This window comes from Canis lupus, chromosome 22 (genome assembly GCF_003254725.2).
Source record: "Canis lupus dingo isolate Sandy chromosome 22, ASM325472v2, whole genome shotgun sequence".
Lineage (NCBI taxonomy): Eukaryota > Metazoa > Chordata > Mammalia > Carnivora > Canidae > Canis > Canis lupus.
In genome coordinates this window covers 5,334,411-5,355,436 of record NC_064264.1, presented here as the reverse complement: position 1 = coordinate 5,355,436, position 21,026 = coordinate 5,334,411, and the positions used below count along the sequence as shown (strand labels likewise).

Below are 21,026 nucleotides of genomic sequence, written 5' to 3'. Positions count from 1 at the left end.
GCAGGTAGAGGATGCAGGTCAATGTTCACCTGGGTAAACTGAGTTTGAGATGCCTAGAGGAGCTCCCTGTGCGGTGTTTAGGAATTTCCTGGAAATCCACAAGCATCCACGGCATCCAATGTGGCAGAGAGTTTGGGTACAACAAAGCCTGGAAAGAGGCGAGTGACTGTATCTGGCAGGGAAGTAAGTGGGAGCTTGTGACTTGAAAGAGCCGAAAATAGTAGCTGTGAGGGATGAAGCTGGAATGCAGAACAGAAGATATTGGAAGTTAATGAAGTAGATTTTAAGAGTCTGCAGATTTTAAGAGTCTGGATCTTTGGAAGGGGTGGGGAGCACACGGGCAGACTGCGCGTGTTCACGTGCGCAGGTGCAGCAGACACAGAAGGGTCTGGGGAAGTAGAGCCAGGGATCCAGGAGGATGAGTTACAGTTCATGTGATTTGAGTTCTATTTAGAACTTAGAGAATCGTACCCTAACCAACATTTTACAAAGCTCATTGAATTAACAACAATAACAACAATTTTTTTTTCTTAAAAGGCATCAAAGCCCAGTGTTCCTGGTCCACAGTATTGCTGCTTTATTATTGTCAATGGAACCTAGGTGTGGCTGGCCTTTCAGTAAAATGGAGGTAACCTAATTAAAGGATTCAGTGGCAATTGAATTATTGTTTTCCAGTGACCAGGCCAAAGAATCTCCTGGCGGCAGAGGCAGCCTCTCTTGGACTAAGGCTTCTGGAGGAGGCAGCGGGCAGATTGTAGATATCATCTCTCCTTTTGGATATGAACAAGAAAAATGTTTTGTTTTTGTTTTTTTGTTTTGTTTTGTTTTGTTTTTTGTTTTGTTTTTTTTTAAAAAAAGGTCCATCACAGAGGACCCGCATAGAAATCCATGTGGGACTGAGCCCTGAGATCAGAATACTTAGAGAGGCTCAGGTTCAGAGCTCCTTCCCTTCCAAGCCCGTGGCGGAAAATTTCATCTAATTCCATTTTACATCTCTGTCCTGCTGGACTTAATAACTTGCCTTTCTCCCACTCACCCAGTTGTTTCAAACGACTGAATCAAGCTGACATTTTGATAGTAAACTTCAAGATGGGGAGAGTTTTCAAATTTAGCGTCTTTTCCCCTAATATGGTTTTCATTGATTTGGAGAGTTACTCTTTTACAATTCCCGGGCAGGGACTGAGACATTCTTCCCGGAGAGCAGGTGGGGGCAAACACTCTCTTTGTACAAAGATGGCTTAGATTTCTTCCCAGCTTCCTCTCCTGCAACAGCTCAGGAAGCATAAATGGGTTGGGGGATGGGGCGTGTGTCGAATGGAAACATTTTGTAATTTCAAAGCAACCGAACAAAATAGATCCTTCAGAACGGTTTTATTTTCTGTGGAGACAGAGTCGTGGGCACAAAACCACCTCCTCTTCTTCAACCTGCATCTGTAGCCTTTTGCATTACCCCATCACCAGCAGAAAATAGGATTTCTCACCTACAGATGGTGAAGAGAGAGGAGGCTAGCCTGAACATTAGGTAGAAATTACTTGTCAAGTTTGATCAATTCAGAGAAAATCCAAATCCCCTTTGAAAAGGCACAGTGGATATTCCCAGATTAGTGGGATGTCCTTATAGATCCATTGTTTGGGTAAATTGTCTGCATATGCAGCATGTTTGCTAAATGAATGATGCATTTGCATCTAAATGGTCCATAAATAATTTGATTCAGCTCCGGACAGGGTCATAAACAAGCCCCCTCCTCACCATCGGACTTGTGAGCTGCTTATGAGTGTGGACTCACTCCTCTCTTATTGCTTTGTGCTATTATTTGACAAGGCACTGGGGAAGGAGTACATGAATCTATTAACGAGAACCAATCTCCATTATGAGCTGAGGTTTGAGGGAGCTGACAGAGAAATCTTTCATAATGTGCTGCTTTTGGCCTCCAGCTCTCTGGGCAAAAATCTTAAAAAAGAAATCAGAAATCAGTGTTGCTGCCACTGTAGAAACTCTGGTTTGCGCGTTGGGGACAGGGTGAAGCATTAATTACCATCTGCATGCTGCTTTTTACGAGAGCACTGAGTACCTGTGTCTCCCATCCAGCCCGTTGGTATTTATAGCACACGTGCTGTGGATGTGCGGCCCAACGTCTCCATTTGAGTTGGTACTCGGAGGATTTTTACTACTGAGTGGACGCAGCCAGGCATTAGAGCCACACAGAGCTTTCCTTCCAGTCCAAGCTGATGGGTTCCAGCTCCCAGTTTGGAAGGCAGGGAGCTGACAATGGCATTGACAGTTGCCAGTTACCATCTGCAGTTATGTCATGCCTGTTGTGTCAAAACTGTGACTTTTTATGGCCATCTTTCATGAGATTTGTGGTGTTCCATCCTTTTAAAGGCTCCAAGGGGATGGTATACCTTGATTTAAGAAAGCTCAATATATTAAATCTAGCTTCACGTGAAAGAAATATAGAAGCGCACTTACTCACTTTGCAAAAGGATTCACAATGGGATTCTTTCAGTAATAAATATTATATGTGGCACTTAGAATGTGATTTCGTTTGTTGTTTCAGGAATAGGGCTATTGGCAAAATGCAGCCTACTTAAAGGGTCTTGGTGCTCCTCAAGGCAGATTACTAACCCCTTGTTCCCCAGGCCCCACCAGCATGGGGACAGCCCAGAACTCAGATGACAATTCCAGTGGTAGCTGCTGCTTATCACCAGTCTCGTTCTTGAAACTCTGTCGTTCTTTACCATGACAGCTTAAGATGCCTCGCTTAGTGCAGATGCCAGTCCCTTTCCAGTTGTCTTTTTTTTTTTTTAAGATTTTTATTTATTTATTCATGAGAGGCACAAAGAGAGGCAGAGACACAGGCAAAGGGAGAAGCAGGCTCTCTGTGGGGAACTTGTTGCAGAACTCTATACTGGGACCCCGGGATCATGCCCTGGGCCGAAAGGCAGACACTCAACCGCTGAGCCACCCAGGTGTCCCACCAGTTTGCCTTCTTGACCAAAGCTAAGTCTGAAAGCCTATACTACATACTCCTGCATGTAGGGCTCTTCATATAATTTAGGGATTTGATCCTTAGGCAAGCATGGAAGAAGGGACATCTGGCTCTTGTAGGGGAGGAGAGATCATTTTCCCTCTACCCTTCTAAGTTCTTAGCTGAGATGCTTGGAATAAAAGATGAACAAGAGAAATGCAGTTTACAAATACGTATACCTCATGTATACATGGGAGATACTCAGGAGAAATGAGTAAGCCGAAGAGGTGATTTTAAAATTCAGATTTAAATACCATCTTAAGAGGGAAAGGAGGGATCCCTGGGTGGCGCTGCAGTTTAGCGCCTGCCTTTGGCCCAGGGTGCGATCCTGGAGACCCCGGATCGAGTCCCACGTCGGGCTCCCGGTGCATGGAGCCTGCTTCTCCCTCTGCCTGTGTCTCTGCCTCTCTCTCTCTCTCTCTCTTTCTCTCTCTCTCTCTGTGTGACTATCATAAATAATAAATAAATAAATAAATAAATAAATAAATAAATAAATAAATAAATAAAAAAGAGGGAAAGGAAAGGATGGATTTAGCCCTCATAGGGAAAGTGAATGATTTTTCATAGAGATGAATGGGCATTTAGAAAAGTAGTAGGGAGTAGGGGGTGCCTGGGTGACAGTAAAGCGTCTGACTTGATTTTGGCTCAGATTGTGATCTCAGGGTCATCAGATTGAGCCCCGTGTCGGGTTCCGTGCTCAGCTTGGAATCTGTTTAAGACTCTCTCTGCCCCTTCCCCACCCAGGCTCGCTCCCCATCTCTCTCACTAAAATAATAAATAAATCTTAAGAGAAAAGTAGTAGGGACTTATAGTTTGTGACAAAGTTTGAGTGCAGTGTTGACTTGGAAGTTTTCTCCCCATGATAAGAGTCAGTCTTCCCCCATTGATGAAACTCTGGGGGAGGGTATGTATGACAACTGAGTTCCTTTTGGAGGACCTGTCTTTAGGCAGATAAGATGAGTTCAGAGAAAGTCTCTTCCTGCTTTTGCTGTTTTTTTAAAAGCATCTACAGCTCAAAATATCAGTATATCCAAGTGTTATTTTGAGATGGCATGTCCTGAACTCCTACAGGCATATTTTGGAGTGGCTTGTTCTGCTCCTCTTCCCTCTTCCGGGGCAGCTGCGACAGTTTCTGAGCCTAGTGTTTGGTCTCTAGCACCAAGGTGTCAAGCAGCAGAAGGCAACAACAGTGGTATTTCTGCTAGAAGCATTCTGTACTGTAGCCGAGTTTTCTCTGGCTCTGTTTCTGACTGTGTGACTCTCTAAACCTTCTGTGAATTTCCTAATATACTTCCTGCTTAAACCCGCTAAAGTAGATTTTACCATCTATGACTTGGCTGATATACCCTCCCCTTCCCTGTGTGTTCTGGGTGGTTCACACTCAAGGCTACTGTGTACAGCTATTTCGATCGTACACCGCACAACTACAAAGGACACCATTCACATACACTGAGCAACTTTGCCCTACAAATTGCTGCCTTCTTGAAAGCCTGTTTGTTCTCTGTTACTAAGCTCTGCTGCCCATACCGCCTTAGTTTGGGTCTCACTCCACAATCTGTACATTAGCCACCCAAGTGTGAAGGGAGAATTTTCTATAAAGATTACAACTCTTTCAGCCCATATTACCTTCTTCAAGAGATTAAAACTCTTTTAGAATGTACTTTTTTCTGTACAAACCCTTAGAAAAAAATTTTTTCCAGGGGCTGGGCCCATTAATCATGTTTTTATTTTTTGTAGTTTAGGATGCTTTGATACCTGAAGGTCTTGAGCACCTGGAGAGGGACCGCCCCTCCCAAAGTTAGCTAATTCCTAGAGATAGCAAACAACTTGTCTATGAGCCTGCCTTCAACATGCAAGCCAACCAATCCTGAATCCACACCCAAACCCTACTTCTTTTATCAGGCTTTTCAAGTCTGACACTATCCCCCTGCCCTAAATCACCCCAGTGCCAAGTACAGATAAATTTGAGACCACCTTTGTAGCCTAGAGCCCACTGAAACAATTGAAACTATCCAATCCTAAACCTGCTCAGATGTTTACTTTGCCACAGCCATTCCTTCCTGTAAAAAAACCCACATTAAAAGCTTTGCCTGTGCTTTTCCATCTCTCCTTCTGTCTCCTGATCAACCCTGATCAACCTTGTATGGCCTTGTATGGCATGATGTGCCCCCTTCTCTTGGGAATTGTAAGCAGTCCATTTTTCTTTCAAAGGCAGCTATCTCCATGTCTGTCATTTTACCATACCTGATTAAAACAAATCCTGGTACATCTTTAAAAACTGGGAAAGAAGGTATTTGAGCTCTACTATGTACTATCATATTCCAAAGCCTTTATCTCTTATGATAAACTGGATTTCCCAAGACAGAGCCTTTGTATTTTGACTGATTTCTGCCTCAGGGAAGTTACTTGCAGAATTATCCCTCAATGTACTCCCCCTCATTGTTAGGATGGAGCTTAATCCTAGTGTTACAGACAGGCCACTGACCATCAGATTCAAAGACCCCTTCCTCACTTATTTCAGGGCACCCAGTAGCTATCATATGAACAAGGCTGCCTGTGGCCTTCTAGAATCTTCTAGTCCTTCTAGAATCTTGGAGATGAATATATAAAGATTCTAATAGCACTCTAACTTCGTCCTAACATTTGAGAGAAAGCTCAAAATGCCTACATAGTTTGTAGTTTTTCTACCAAATCTCTGAACCGTTGTAGAATTTCAGAGTGATAAGGAACTCCGGGAGTTACCTAGTCTGGGTATTTCCTCTACTACTGTTCCTTATTCAGTACTTCATCCAACTGTCTTTCCCTTGAATGAATCCCTCCCACCATTTATAACAATTGATCATGCACTGCATCTATTTGAATGTTAATTGTGTTCTAGTGGAAAAAGTTGACAAACTATAGTCTATGGGACAAAAATCATTCTGCTGCATGTTTTTGTAAATAAAGTTTTATTGGAACTCAGTCACACTCATTTATTTAGGTATTTACGTCTGTGGCTGCTTTCACAGCACAATGGCAGAATTGAAGAGTTGTAATATAGGGTGTATGGTCTGCCAAACCTGGAATGTTTACTGTATGGCTCTTTCTAGAAAGAGTTTGCCAGCCCTTTTTCTATTGGATAAAACAAGCTGTAGTCTTAGATATTATCTCTAAGTTCTTCAGGGACAATTTCAAGTTCTTTTCCCATGAAACATTCTTTTTTTCCTTTTTTTAAAGATTTTATTTATTTGAGAGTTAGAGCAAGAGCACAAGTGTATGAGCCAGGGGAGAGGTAGAGGGAAAAGGAGGGAATCTCAAGCAGACCCCACACTGAGTGCAGAGCCTGATGAAGGGCTTGAGACCTGACCTTCATGTCTTGAAAACAAGAGTTGGATGCTCAACAGACTGAGCTACCCAGGTGCTGCTCCCTGAAGCATTCTTTAATTAATTAGCTCCTCCTTGTACCAGTCAAGTCTTAATCATCTTATTAACTCTTCATTATGTAAGGCTGTGTGTTACTGTTGGAAGACAATTGTCCACGAATCTCTCATGGTTTTACAAGTCAAGGCACGAACAGCCAATTTGCTCCAGAATTATCTTGTCAGGAATGTCGGTAGAAGCATGGAGACAGCAACTCCTTCTAGAGCAAATTTATTTACATTTAGAAAGAGGTATGCCCTTCTCAGACTTGCTTACATTCCAGGGTAATAAAAATAATCTCTCCCTCCAGAAGGGAGGATGGGCAGGTTTGATGGCAACCCCATGTAAGATCAGAGCCTCCTAATACCAGGTTTCTCTCTGTGTGTAGGCAACACCCTGGCCCTCATTGTATTGTCCTGTTGGAATGCGGGTTCAAGGAACCTGGAGCAAAATGTTCTTATTGCTGTAAATAGTAAACTGTCTAAACCCATTTGGGCTCCTTGCCCCTTATGGCTGAATCTATGGATGCATGCAAACCAGTCCCACCGCTGTTCCTGTGCGGCTGCTTAGGAGCTGCAGGAGTGCTTGACAGTTGTTAGATGCAGGTGTAAGTGCATTTGTTTGTGGCCTCAAGCCTCAGGTTCACTGAGAAGTTCCTCAAGGGCAAGGCCCACATCTTCTCTTCCCTTCATATCTTCCGGCAAGCCCAACGTATAGTAGGCATTCAATAGTATTTGGTTGTTCAAGCTAAAGGCACCTATACATCCTATTCTGAAACACTCTTTTTTAGTGGGGCACAAAGACTTGGAACTATTTCTAAATTTCCATGGCTTCCCTCTACCCAGGTGTCTCTGAGACTCTGGGATCTGAAGCCATCTAGTCTTGTTAAGGAGAGGCCAGTTTCACCCCACCAGTGCCCACTTAGAAAACAAGCCCACCATGGATGTGGCAGCAGGGCCAAAGGAAAACAGCTCCACCAGCGCTGTGGCCAGAGAGAATTGGCCACATCCTTGGCTCCCTAGATTGGAGGCAAAGTTATGGTGGGGGGAGACCTTTCCTCCTGAGTGCTTGCTGTGGATAGCAAACTGTACTCACAATAAAATGAATGTACTTTATGGACTCTTTCTCTCCTAGGTTTGCCAGATTTAGCAAATAAAAATACAGGATACCCACTTAAATTCAAATTTCAGATAAGCAATGAATACTTTTTTAGCATGAGTCTGCATATTGTGTATTGCAAATATTGCAAAAGATATACTAAGTTTTTTTTGTTGCTGTTATTTATCTGAAATTCAAATTTAACCAGGCATCCTGTATTTTACTACATAGCCCTATTCTCTGCTGTCTCCTCACTATAGCCCATTCTGCGACTGAGCCTCTTCTTCAGGATGTGGTCCCTACTGTAAACCAGCCCTAGTGATAAGGGTTTTTCAGATTTTCCCTCATCCATAGAGCACATTTTCCTGGGTTGGGTTTTTGTTTTTTGTTTTCAAGACAGAGTCAGAAACTTTATACAAAATAGGCATCACTTTGTTTTCCTTAGTCTTCAGGACTGGTAAATGTGGAAATATGAGAAAAGTTCAGTCAATAAAATGGAATCGTTCGTGAAGAAGTAGGCTGTTTGCATGTTGATTCTTAATAGTTTAAATAAAATCTTTAAACAAAGTGTTTTGTAACGTTTCCACTGCTGCAGAAGCCTCTGCAGACACTGTCTCCAGCAGCAGGTCTTAGACACTAAACGTGCCCCTGAAGTCCGTCCTTGGGTGCTGGGTGCTGGGTGCTGCGGGAGGGAAAGCAAGCCCCTCACATGGGCAGGACTACCAACCCAGACTGGTGGCTGGGTGTTTAGGGAAAAAATGAGCCTTCAAGGAGAATTTCCTTGAATATTGCCCAGCAGTCTTCTATCAGTGTTCACAGAAAGCAGGACCAAGTGGTAGCAGCTGGGCTTGCGTTTTGAATGATCTGGATGTTTTGGGGGTGCTTGATTTCCCGTTTTACTTTTTTTATCTGTAATTCCCAGAATTATCTGTCATATCCAGTCTAAAAAAATTAAAAAAAAAAAAAGTCAATCTCCTGTGTTACTAATGAAAGTCAAACTGGAGCCCAGGAGGAGGAGAGGATGGGGGATGTAGTTGCCCCCCAGAGGGGTGGTAATCCACATCCCCAACTTGGATCCTTGATGGAAGCTTTTCCCACTGGCCCCCTCCACCCCTCCACCCTTGCAGAGGATATATATATCTTGTCTTCTTCCAGGCTAATAAGAAAGCAGTTCAGTGATTTCCTTTTCTCTCACCCCATAGGCAAGGCTTACATGGAGCTTAGCTCCGAGCTGCCTCAGAAAATGTCCCGAGATTCACATTCCCCACGGAGGGCCCTCCCCAAATGGTGACCCTGCTCAGACGTCCTGGGGAGGTTTGCAGGATAAATAAATGCCTCCCTGGGGATTCGCTAGGTAACTCCCTGTCAGCGCTGGGGGGCAGAGATTTAAATACCAACGTGGCAGGGATTTACTGATGAGCCCCTTCTGTGCTTGTGGGAAGATTTACACAGTCCCTTGATGGGTACGAGGCTGCGGGGTGGGGGTTGTCACTGGGTGACACTCAGTACTGGGGATCATTCTGTTCTGGCCTCCATCAGCTGGCCATGGGTCATGGCTGATGAGCTCTGGTATCCTACCTGCATAGCCATTTCTCCTGCTTCTCTGTCCCCACCACCCCAAATGATGGAAGAATAATTTCTTCTACTACCTGGTTACAGGGAACTCCTCCCTAATTCCCTTCTTAGATCCTTTCTGATCTCCATTTAAGTGTTTACTGCTTCGCCATCAGAATGAAATATTGGCCACTTCCCCATCACCTCTTTTCCTGTCTTCCTCCCTCTTATAGAAGGACCAGCTCTCTTCTTCAGGTGTTGTGATTGGCTCCTTTGTTTTCTGTGGCTCTTTTTCTCACCAATGAGCTCATCCCTGCATTTGAGAATTGAATGGTCAGCCACACCCTTAGCAGAATCCCATGGAAGAGAGGGTTAAAAATCAGAACTGGGTTTTGCTCTGGACCTCCTGAATCAGAATCTCTGGATCTGGGACTCCAAAATTAAATTCTCCTGATATTTCTTTTCTTTTCAAGATTTTATTTGTTCAGGAGAGACACACAGAGAGAGGCAGAGACATAGGCAGAGGGAGAAGCAGAAGCAGGCTCCCCTGGGGGGGAGTCCTGATGTAGGACTTGATCCCAGGACCCCAGGATCATACCCTGAGCCAAAGGCAGATGTTCAACCACTGAGCCACCCAGGTGACCCTCCTGATATTTCTTAAGCACCTGGAAGTTTGGGAACTAAAATCCTGGGTCCCAGATGGGGCCAGAGACAAGGGGCCTTTCTTCCCATGTCAAATCTCAGGTGGGTCAGCTTCTCACTTCTCTTAGTGGAGTCTCAGTCTAGCACTGAGTAACCTTCCTGCAGGGCTCTGAAGGTATTTGGAGGGAAGGGTCACCTGTCTGGAATAGCGTGGGATGCAGAATTGTCCTAAGAGAGGCCCTGGCTAGAGAATTCACCTGGCTCATGAATATTCATGCTGGCCACATGGTCAGTTTGATCACTCCGATTAATTCAGGGCAGTGTCTGTAGCCTTTGTGAGGGCACAAAACAGGTTCTGGGAATAAGGAAGTAGAAAAGAAGATAGAGGTTAACTTGAATTGACAGGCAATAGGATTAGTACTCTTGCTCAATCCTGATCTTGTGAGTAACCAACAGTGGCCTGAAATTAAAGCATTAAACCATGAAGGCTCCCTTGACAACTGATCTGATAGGCCCAGAAGTAAATTTCAGGAGGGGAGAGCAGAGATAAGGGGCCCAGGGAGGAAGGGAAGGGGAGTGGACGCCTGTCTCTTTCTTTGCAATCCAGTGACCCCCTCGGGGCCGCACCGTATGCTGAGCTAGTGTTGTGGGCAAATGAGTTGCCAGGGCTTTTATTCACCTCTAGTAGCACTCTCTTCCTTACATCCAATTATGACTTTAAAATAGAGGCAAAAATGAAAAGGGGAGGAAGATAATGAAACATAAGTCAACTATGGCAGCTGGCGAATTTCTGATAATTGCTTTTCCTTGTAGCATTTCATTTCTGTTCCCGCATATTGCACAGTAGCCTGTGGGAAGAGAAAAAAAAAACACACACACACACACACACACAAAAAACCACCACCACCAACAAAAAACAACTCCAAAGAATTCCGGAAAACAGTATCAAATGCACTTTAATGACACTCTTCATGGGAGACAGGATAGAGGTAAAGTAGCATTCTAAGTTTGCTTCTTGCTGTCTTTAACATCATAAGAAAGCTTAGAAAAGTATATATACATCAATTCAGGGTAAGTAAAATGATTCTCAGTTTCTCTTCTCTTTCTTATGTCAATACCCTAGAAAAAACATTAAAAAAAAAAAAAAGAGAGGAGTGTTTACAGTACTCAAGGTAAAATATTTTCACACAATGCTGGAAAAGACAAACTCTAACTCCTGTAGGTAACCCATGTGATAGCCTGATTTGGGGGAAAAGAATCAATGTTTATCTACAACAGATCTCTTGGATCTCTTTCCCATGAGGTTTTTCTTGGCTGGCCATTCTCCAGGTTAATGTAACAGAGAACTCACTAGTTTCTGAAGGAAATTTTCAGAACAGATCATCTAAGGCCTAACAATCTACTGGAAGACTCTACTTCTGATGCTACTTGTAGGGGAGGTTTTCATTAGAGCATAGTTTTGCGATGTCCCGTCCACAATCCCTTCCTCTTCCACCAGAAATCCAATCCCCGTGGAAGCTTTGGCAAACCTCACTTCTTCCCTCACAGGGAAACTACTGGCACCAGAGTAACTGGTTTACTGTTGACCTTCAGATTCTTCCTGCTGCCAGACACAGCCTAGAGTTTCCCTTGACTTTCACCCTAGCGGGAACCATGCCCCTAATTTAGGAAGAGTATTGGTTAGAGTGGGCTACAGATTGTGAACAGGATCCTTTGTCAGGTTGCAGTGGAGTGAAGCAGCCAGAGTAGGAAAGTAAGGTGCCATCTCTTGACTCATTATCTCTTCTGTCCCTTTGTGCTGCATAAAGGTCCTACTCTCTCTGATGGTAACACATTTTATGGGATGTTTGAAACCACTGCTCATGGTGCCCTCAGGTGTAGGCCATTTCCAATCACTAATTTCAAAGTAAAATATTTCTTTAGACGAGGTTTTCTGGTCTACATGTAGAGATAAGAAAGATGACCTGTAAGAACAAGTAACAAGATAGTCTAGTCTTATAGAGTGTGATTTTACTTTTTGGATTGGGATAGCCAAGAGGCTGGTTTTGTGGAGCTATGCCTTGTACGTGAAAATCATCAGATAGCACGTCCCACCCTAACAGCAGTAGAGCAGGGTCTGGAGAAGGGCAGGGAATGCCTGTGAAGCTACTTAGAAGACTCGGACTCCCTTCTACAGAACAGATTGTGTTTTCCCCATAATTTGCTGTTCTACTAGGTTGGCCATAATCTGTGTCCCTGTCATTGTGGCCAACAGAATTTTACTTCTCCTTCCAAAGTCCCCTCTCTTCCATACTGCTGTGTGCAAAAGGGATGTCTTGGCATTGGTGTGCTGGTAAACGTTTAACAGCTAGTTTTCCATGGGGGAAAAGCCCTGACTTATAATATTTGCCAGTTTCCAATGGTTGTAAACACTACCACCACAGCCGATTTCCAGCTATTGCCATGACGTCACTCAATATGGAGTTGGTGGCACATCATTGTGTGGCATGTTCACCATACAATTATGGTGGGTGAGAATAATCTCAAGAGCACAGAAAATACAAGAGTAGTGAAACAATTAGGAAGTGGTGAGTTTTGAAGGGAACCCTCTTACACTGTTGGTGGGAATGTGAACTGGTGCAGCCACTCTGGAAAACTGTGTGGAGGTTCCTCAAAGAGTTAAAAATAGATCTGCCCTATGACCCAGAAATTGCACTGTTGGGGATTTACCCCAAAGATTCAGATGCAATGAAACGCCAAGGCACCTGCACCCCGATGTTTCTAGCAGCAATGTCCACAATAGCCAAACTGTGGAAGGAGTCTCGGTGTCCATCGAAAGATGAATGGATAAAGATGTGGTTTATGTATACAATGGAATATTCCTCAGCCATTAGAAACAACAAATACCCACCATTTGCTTCAACGTGGATGGAACTGGAGGGTATTATGCTGAGTGAAGTCAATCGGAGAAGGACAAACAGTGTATGTTCTCATTCATTTGGGGAATATAAATAACAGTGAAAGGGAATATAAGGGAAGGGAGAAGAAAAAGGCTCCTAACTAGGGGTGGTGGAAGGGGAGGAGAGTGGGGGGTGGGGGTGAATGGGTGACGGGCACTGAGGGGGGCACTTGACGGGATGAGCACCGGGTGTTATTCTGTATGATGGTAAATTGAACACCAATAAAAAATGAATTTATTAAAAAAAAAAAAGGAAGTGGCGAGTTTTGAATATTTATCACCTTTGTTTTTAATATAACTAATTGTAAATTTAGATAATCTAATTTTTAGTAGTGGCTGTACTTAGCTTGCAGATTTCCCAAAACATTTAACAACTAATATACAAACCAGCTTTAGCATAGCAGCTGTCTTGGGCTGGGAGAAGAGCAGGAAAAAAAGAGAAATGAAAGGGCACAGTTAGTACTAAAAGGCCTCTGTGCCATTCAGACTTTCTGAGCCTTGGGTCCACCAATTTATAGAAATGCACAAGTTGCTATTGGTCAGAAGCCTGGACTTTAGAGTTAGACATGTGGGTTACAGACCCAGCTTCACTATTTGCTGGCTGTATGATCTTAAATGAGGTCCAAACTCTCCCAGCTTAAATTTCTTACAGGTACAATAACAGTACCTATTTCATAAGGTTGTTATGGGGATGAAATGAGATAATATATTCAAAGTGTTCAATCTACTGTGTCACATAATAAACCCTCAATAAATGGTAGCCATCAGTACTGTTATTATTATTATTAATCTGGCCTATTTCTAAAATGTCCATAGTAGCCACAGGTTGTGATGGGATCTATCTCAGATGCAGGTCCATGCAAAGACTGTCAAAGACAACCTTTGTATGGGCTGACCTCCGTATCAGCGTCTACCGGGTATGTAGACACCTCTAGGGGAGGGATGTCTACACATCCTGAAAAAAATCATTCTCACAGATGCCTGAAGTTTAAGTACTGGTGACTCCTTTCTTGTGGTAAGTGTGGCTTTCTCCCCAGGCCTACTTTTAGAGTGCAGATACCCCTTAGAGGGTGAGTCATTAAGTCAGCACCTAGGTGTGAATGAGATCATGGGATGCCAGGGCTCTTCACCCCACAGACTCTCCAGACTCCCGGGAAATCTGAGAATGAGGACCCTGGAGTGGGTGATGAGCCTGAGGGCACTGAAGACTCCACAGCTAATCCTTCACTCCCCACACCCACCCCTGCCTCCAGGTGGACTGGTTCTTCAAGCTGAGCTGCCTTTAAAAGCAAATCCAGGCCAGTCTCTCTCTCTCCTTGATCACTCAGGTATCTCAGAACAAAGACCGGGTTGACCTTTGGGCCCACAGTTGACGGATGAGGTGGGAACACTGCTGAAACCTTAGGGGTCAGCCTTTCGTTTTCAAGAACATCAATGTGTACTCAGTTGTCTGAGTTCTAATCATGGTCCTACTTGATGTGTGACCTTTGGAAGGTCATTTCATGTCTCAGAGTCTCTGTTTTTTCTAGTATATTGAGGGTGCCAATAATAAGTAACCCAAGACTGGAATGGGAGAGCACTCTGACTATAGAGCTTGCCGCAGCGCAGTCTGTTGGTACTGTTTTTTCTAGTCATTGTTTTTGGTTTGTTCCTTTTTCTACAATTCTTCACATGTGGATATAGAGAGGAAGGCTTTCTTGGGAGCACCACAGATGTATGAAAATAAAACATTTCTACCCTTTATTCTAAACATTTCTAAGTACCGAAAATACAAGTTCCTACCTGGGGTCACCTAGGCATAATACAGTCTTGTGTGCAATAATGGCCTGAAGTTATTTCCAGTTGGGCTCAGGTAACAGCACAACAAGAAGGCAGAGGTGATGTTTTTAGGAATTCTAAGGCCCCTGTGAACTGTAATTATATTCTTGTTGAGGTTTTGTCTGTTTGTTTATCTGGGGCACCTGTGATGCTATAGAAATGTTTCAGAGTAGTTGAGTAACAGAAACCAGGGGAGGAACTGTGGCTTCTCAAAGAATCAAACATACGGGCAAGGAGATCTGAGGTTTTGGGAATGGTCCTGGGGATAAAGTCAGGAACCAAGTGAGCCAGTCTGTCCCAGTGCTGACCAACCAGCCTCAGCTTGTTCCTGGGCTGTCTGTGTGGTTGAGGGGAGAGCTGGTGCCCTGGTAGGATGTTCTGACAAAACAAGAGCAATCCCTTTCCTTGGGATCATGACCTGATATTTGCCTCAGTCAGTGATGCGATGTTTATTGACCTCCTTAGGGCTCTAACCTAACAAAAGGTTGGCCCCAGGGTCTCAGCGATTGCTGTGTGACTAGAGGGGGCTGCATTAAGACATTTTCTACTGACTAGTGCCACCCTTCTGGTGCTTGGGGTATGGGTTGGCAGCACGGGTGGCTAGAGGATTTCCTAATTTGGTGAGGGGAAGGGAGATACGTTTTGGGATCAATTATTTTTAGTGGGGAAAAGACTGCTGATGGCCAGCCAGGGCAAATTGCCTAAAACTAAGTACTCACTTGGAGGCCTGCCCAGATGCAGCCAAGTTGGCCGAGATGAGGGAAAAGGGCAGAGAGCGACGTCTGAATGGCGCAAGGCTCACTCAATTCTAATGAGCATTGTGTAGGGTTCAGGTGCCATGCTTTACAGCGGCTAGAGAGCAGCCAAGGAGAGAACAGAAATGTCAGGAGGGAGAAGGGGGTCTAGTGGGAAGGCTGAAAGGTGTTCACCATTGAACAGAAGGGACAAAGTCGATTAAACATGCTTACTTTCTTCAAATATACAAGAGAGACTTCCACAAGAAGGTGTTCAGTTGTTCCAACAGCAAATATAAGAAAGCAGTCTACGTAGAGGCAAGATGGATTTTTGTCACCTTTTCATTCACGCTGCAACAGGGAGCTGATAATAGTTGACCAGTGACAATGTTTGTGTGCTGAACAGGGGGGTCCTTGGAGCATTTAGAAAGTAAGAGAAAGAGGACCCCCTCTCCCCCTGTCCCAGGTGTATGAGCCACCTCTGACCTCCGAGGTCAGAGGTCCTAGGCACACCCTCCCAATTCCTTGGGTTTGATGCTCAGCTGTGGTTCTGGTTCACAGGATATCAAGAGTAAAGTGGGTTCTTGGTGTGATACAAGAGTTCCACCCCAGTGGCAGGATTGACGGATTTTACAATTTGATGATAAAACTCTCTGAAGAGAGAACGCCCTCCCAGAAGTGGGAGATTAATTTTATCTTTTTTTCTCAGTGGCTTCTCTTCCTTTGCATCTTGCCTGTTCTTTTCTCCTACTTGCTCAATGGAGGGTGAAGAGGTTTTCAAGAAAGCACCAAAAACATGAGGACTTTGACTCCAGCACAGGAACTGACAGCCCAGGCTGACAGCAAGCCCACAGCAGCCTGCCAACAGAGAGTTAAACATCTACCCACCCCCATGAGTCCCAGGGTCACTTTGGTGGCCTCATGGCATGATATCACCTCCAGCCCAGTACCCTGGCTTTTGGAGGAAAACCCATCTCCTTGTGTCCAGGAAGCTTAGCTCTGACCCTCAGCTTTCTGGGAGGGGGTCAGAGTTGTAACTGGTTGGTTTGAAGTAGAACTCTGAGCTGCCCAGGTCCCCTTCCCCACCCTGCTGTCCTCACACAATTCCGAGTTAGCTTGGTCTGAAGTAGACTGAAAAGGAAGAAATGATTTGGACCCTAAGTCCCCTTTCAACCCCAACAGTCTGCTTTGTGGTGTTGGTGTCTTTTACTCACGTGGGAAGTAGTGAAGAAGGATGCTGGGGGTATAGGAAATAACCATTCTGACCGAATTAGATGACAAATGCTCTCTAAAGCCATACTGACAAATCAGGACAAGCATCACACCAAGATGTTGAATCACAGGCTGTTGACCTACTGTAATGCCCATGGCAGACAAATACTAAATACCACAAAGTACCTGAGACCAAAAAAAAAAAAAAAGGAAGGAAGGACAGAAGGAGGGAGAAGACTAAAAAGAAGCCTGGAGTCCTGGCATTCAGAGATCCCAGGGACACAGGCAGAGAGTCTGGGTGGATGGTGGCTGTGCCTAAACATCTGGCAGCCTCTGGTTTCACATCTCAGCTTCTGAGGAGCAGACCTCCGTAGCAGTGATGGCGATACCGATGGCAAGGCTGCCATTGTCGGAGAAAAGCTGGGCCAGTGAGGTGTTGAGGACCAGGCAGTCCCCATCGGTGATCACTGAGTCCACACACTCAAGGACAGACCGAGGGGTGGCCTCCCATTTGAGACGCCGATGGTTTCTGTTGAGCTCCAGGCGATAGGTGAAGCAGTCGGCCTGGGTGGGGGTCCCGATCAGCATCATGGTGGCAAAGAACTGGGGGTGCCCTTCGTGCCTCTCCTGCTTCCTAAGCACCAGCAGAAAGTGGTGGCCCAGGCAGGAGTGCATGATGATCCAGTCGGCTGGGGCGGGGAGGTGCATGTCCGTGGCCAGGAAGACTATCTCAGCCCCCTGAAGGATGTCGACCCTATGCATCTGCCGCAGGTGGGGTACCACCACCTCCAGGTGGCCTTCCCACTGGCAGGAGAACAGGGGGCACATGCAGGGCGTCACCTGGGTGGCGTGCAGCCCTGCCTCCTGGTGATGGAGGTGGTGTGGGTGAGCATGGTGGCGGAGGTGGTGGTGGGGGCGGTGATGGCGGTGGTGGTGGGTGAGGTGATGAGGGGGGAAGTTGCCTTGCTCTGGTGCACTCTGGGTGACGGTGCGTCGGCTGGACACATACTGTGGGAGGAAGAGCAGAGCGTTAGTGGTTGAGGCCAGTCTCTCAGCCTGGCTGAGACGCCCCAGGTATGCCATGTGTTGAAAGCAGACTCCCCAGTGCAGATAGAGAAAGCCTGCTTGCTCTCTCTCTCTTTCTTAAGAAAGGGAGAGACATAGGAGGAGAGAGGTGGAGAGAGAAAGGGAGAGAGTATCTCAAAGCCGACTCCATGCTGAGTGTGGAGCCCAACGTGGGTCTCAATCTCATGACCTGAGATCATGACCTGAGCCGGGATCAAGAGTCCGACGCTTATATCGACTGAGCCACCCAGGTGTCTAGAGAAAGCTTTGTTTCTTAAAAAATGAGGGGACTGCAAGATTGTGTTCCAAAGTGGCAACACCATTTTATATTCTCATCAGCCATGTAAGAGGATTCCATTTTCTCCACATCCTTGCCAACACTTGTGATTATCTAATTTGACAAATACTTCTATGAGACAAAATTGATTATTTTGAGTGTTTTGCCAGAATTAGATGATGAGGCATTGTTAAGTCCTCTCCATAACATTTCATTTTGGTGTAGAATTTAAATTTTTCCAATTAAAAATAGAAGCTCCTCTAAAAGATTCCTCCTGAAAAAAGGGATTTTCCAAATCTGATAGTATATTAAAAAATTTTTTTAATTGAGGTAGATGCCTTGGGTAGTTGAGATTCTGAGAATTCAGTCCAAGAAAATACACTATTTGTGTCTTGTTGATTCTTTAATAAGATACTGAAACAAATAGGTAATTTCCCCCTCAGCATGCATTATGATGGTCACTAAAGAACAACATCCACAAAAAAACAAAAAAAGTTTTTCCTCTTTTGATACTGTTAATATTTTTGTGCATTAGAGTTCAATGGAATTCCTGCCTCTCTTTCTTTCATTGCTATTATTTTTAGAACAAAATTTCAGTAAGTGCCCATTTGTCCTTCCCATGATACCAGGAGTTGTGCTATCTTGGGTGTCCTTCTCCTGGGTCCTGAGGTGGGATACAGGGCTGATTAGGTGCAGTTGAGCCACAGTACCCAGGGAGGGAGCCTCATTATGATTCTGAGGACTCCACCTCACCAGGCACATTTCTGCCCTGTTCCAGGCTCACTGCTCCAGAGCAGCTTCCTGGGGACTGAACACGAGGAGCCCTCCACCCTGACACTCTCCTGACTTTTCGTTCCTTATGGCAGTGTGTCCATAAATGCCCTCAAAAACACCAGGAGCTGTGATGGCACCTTCTGATCAGGTATTATCAGTACACAATTATTGAATACCTTCTATGGATGGCCAGACCAGGAGGCCACTAGGGGTGCAGCTGTGAGCAAAACAAACCGTGTTTCTGGCTGTGTGGGGCACAGACATTAGCGTGCCTATCATTAACTGTGATTTTTGCAAGGGTCCTCCCTGTGACACGAGGACTACGAGTCATATTTTTCAGCTGAAGAAACAGGGTCCCATAGTAACATGCCCAAGGTCACAAGGCTCGTAGGGAAAAGGTTAGGGTCTGTTTGCAGGCCTCCTGACTCTGAACATAGCAGCTAGTCACCTCCTTCCCCCACCCTGTGGTCATCTCTCACTCCATCTCCGCCTCCATTTCTGGAGCTCCAGTTCTGTTTTCTTGAATTAGAATGCAGGTCACCATGCAATAGGATGGTACCTCCGAGAGGCACAAGGCCACTATGTGGCAGCCATTCTCTGAGCTGCCCTCAGGTGCGGTGACCCTTCTGCCCTAACTCTCCAAGCCCTTTCAGAAGGACCACCGCTGATTGGGCCCCTGCCTCCTCCCCTCCTTTCCTTCTGTCTCCAGTGTGTAGGGGTGAGGGCGAAGGTCTGCCTTTCACCCTGGCCAATAGGGCTGCCAGAGTTTCTGTCTCTTGGGGCTCAGAGGATGGCCGATGGTGGAGGTCTGGCTAGCTTCCCTTTCTTTAGGGCATACAGACCCCCTCATCCATTGTAGACACCTACATGGTGTGCTGGGGTGGTCACTGTGTGGCCGAGGTGATCTACAGGCAGGTGGGGGTCAAACTAGCTCTACTCCCAGAGTTGTGAGCTTTAGATGCCAGTTTCCGTGTGCTACCCAGGGAATGCAGTGGACCTGGAGTATGTGCTCCAGGGGCCCTTTAGGAGTCCTTGCCCTGTTCCTGGATGGAAGCTGATGGGCAGCCTGCTGTCACCCATCCTGCACACCTACCAGGCCCAGGAGGGGATAGGCTGTGTTCCAGAGTCCTGCTAGTGAGGAGTCTGATTTACCCATTAGTGTTAAATATAGGAAGGGAACTAATTACTATGTGGCCTCTACTAAGAATTAGACACTGTGAAAAGTTGGTTTTATGGTTTTGCTTTTTATTTTTTTTGCATAATTTCATTTAATTTTTCACAGCAATGATCAATTCCCCTTTGTTTAAAAAAGTAAAATGAAATCTGGCTTCATTCCTGCCTGCTTGCTGTGGCATGTACCATTAATCAGTGGGCGATGGGGAGTTCCTCCCATCCCTTGGGACTGTACCAAAACCCAGGCTCACGCACTCTGTCAGACAGGTACCAGGCCCCCCCAGGTCCTTCTAGCAGACTCAGGCCTGGCAGCAGATCGGCATTGTCTGTGAAGCTCAAGACAGCCTGGTCTCAGCCTCTCACAGAAAGCCCCAAGCCCGGTCCCCTCCCCCAGCCTCTGAGGAGCTCCTCTATCTCACTTTGTCTTTACAACAATCAACAGAGAAACAGATTACATTTGTCTTTCAGATGAAGAAACATAGGTTGAGTCACTTGCCCAAAGTCACATGGCTCATAGGGGTGCAGCTGGGAGTAGAGCCCAAATCAGCCAAAGGTGACATAGATCATAGATTGAGGAGATCCCGGGCCGGATGTCAGCAGACTTTGGTCTGTTTCGCTGTTTACTTGTCCAGCGGCCCTGGTTAAGTCAGTTCCCCTATCAACAAAATATTTCTCTCCAAGGGTTGTTTGGGGATCAAATGAGCTGCCTGTGAGACAGCTTGAATGACTACATCAAGTATGACATCAAGATGGCCTCTCCATTCAGATGTGGTTTTGAGTGATTACCCTGATGGCCTTCTGCCTCAGTTGGTGCCTGCCTCTTGGTCCTGGTTGGCTGACCTCTGTGTTCGGGGAGCACTTTGGGCGGAGCACAGGCCAACGTGTGGGCCTGGAGACCCTGACATCACACTTGCCCTGGGGCCTCCTGTCACAACACTGACCCACAACAGAACATCTGGAACTTCCCATCTCAGAAAGGGATCTCTGGGCTAGTTATTCTCCATGAGCCCTGCTCCTGATCCATTTGCCCTTTCTGCACCCTGCTCGGTGCAGCTAATACCAGACACGTGACGTCAGAGTAGGGAGGAGTTGGGAAGAAATTCCTTGGCCTCCCTTTCTTCCCTCCCTCCGAACCCTTGCCAGCGCCTCCCATTGGCCAAAACCAGTCAGAGACCCACCAGAAGGGAGCTAGAGATGCACTCAGAGGCCGGCTCCTTTTGAAAATAGTGCTGGGTGAGAGATACAGGTGAAGAGGGGACTTCCCCCCTGTATGCAAATGTCTCAGTTCCCTCCTGAGGGATAAATTTGCTGAT

General features: G+C 45.6%; 1 protein-coding gene and 1 long non-coding RNA gene across 2 annotated transcripts in view; one reads left to right on the top strand and one right to left on the bottom strand.

Moving 5' to 3' along the window:
• Window positions 1-21,026, top strand: part of LOC112678874 (uncharacterized) — a 108,936-nt gene that overhangs the window by 32,773 nt on the left and 55,137 nt on the right. Inside the window, exon 4 of the long non-coding RNA XR_007405065.1 lies at window positions 18,545-18,688. This is a non-coding gene — a long non-coding RNA (uncharacterized LOC112678874). The remainder of the gene's footprint in view (window positions 1-18,544; window positions 18,689-21,026) is intronic.
• The window catches only part of SIAH3 (siah E3 ubiquitin protein ligase family member 3), a 72,260-nt gene continuing 61,894 nt past the window's right edge, over window positions 10,661-21,026 (bottom strand). The window contains exon 2 of the mRNA XM_025478270.3: window positions 10,661-17,432. Within this exon, the coding sequence (XP_025334055.1) occupies window positions 16,764-17,432 (669 nt within the window). The 3' untranslated portion in view covers window positions 10,661-16,763. The remainder of the gene's footprint in view (window positions 17,433-21,026) is intronic.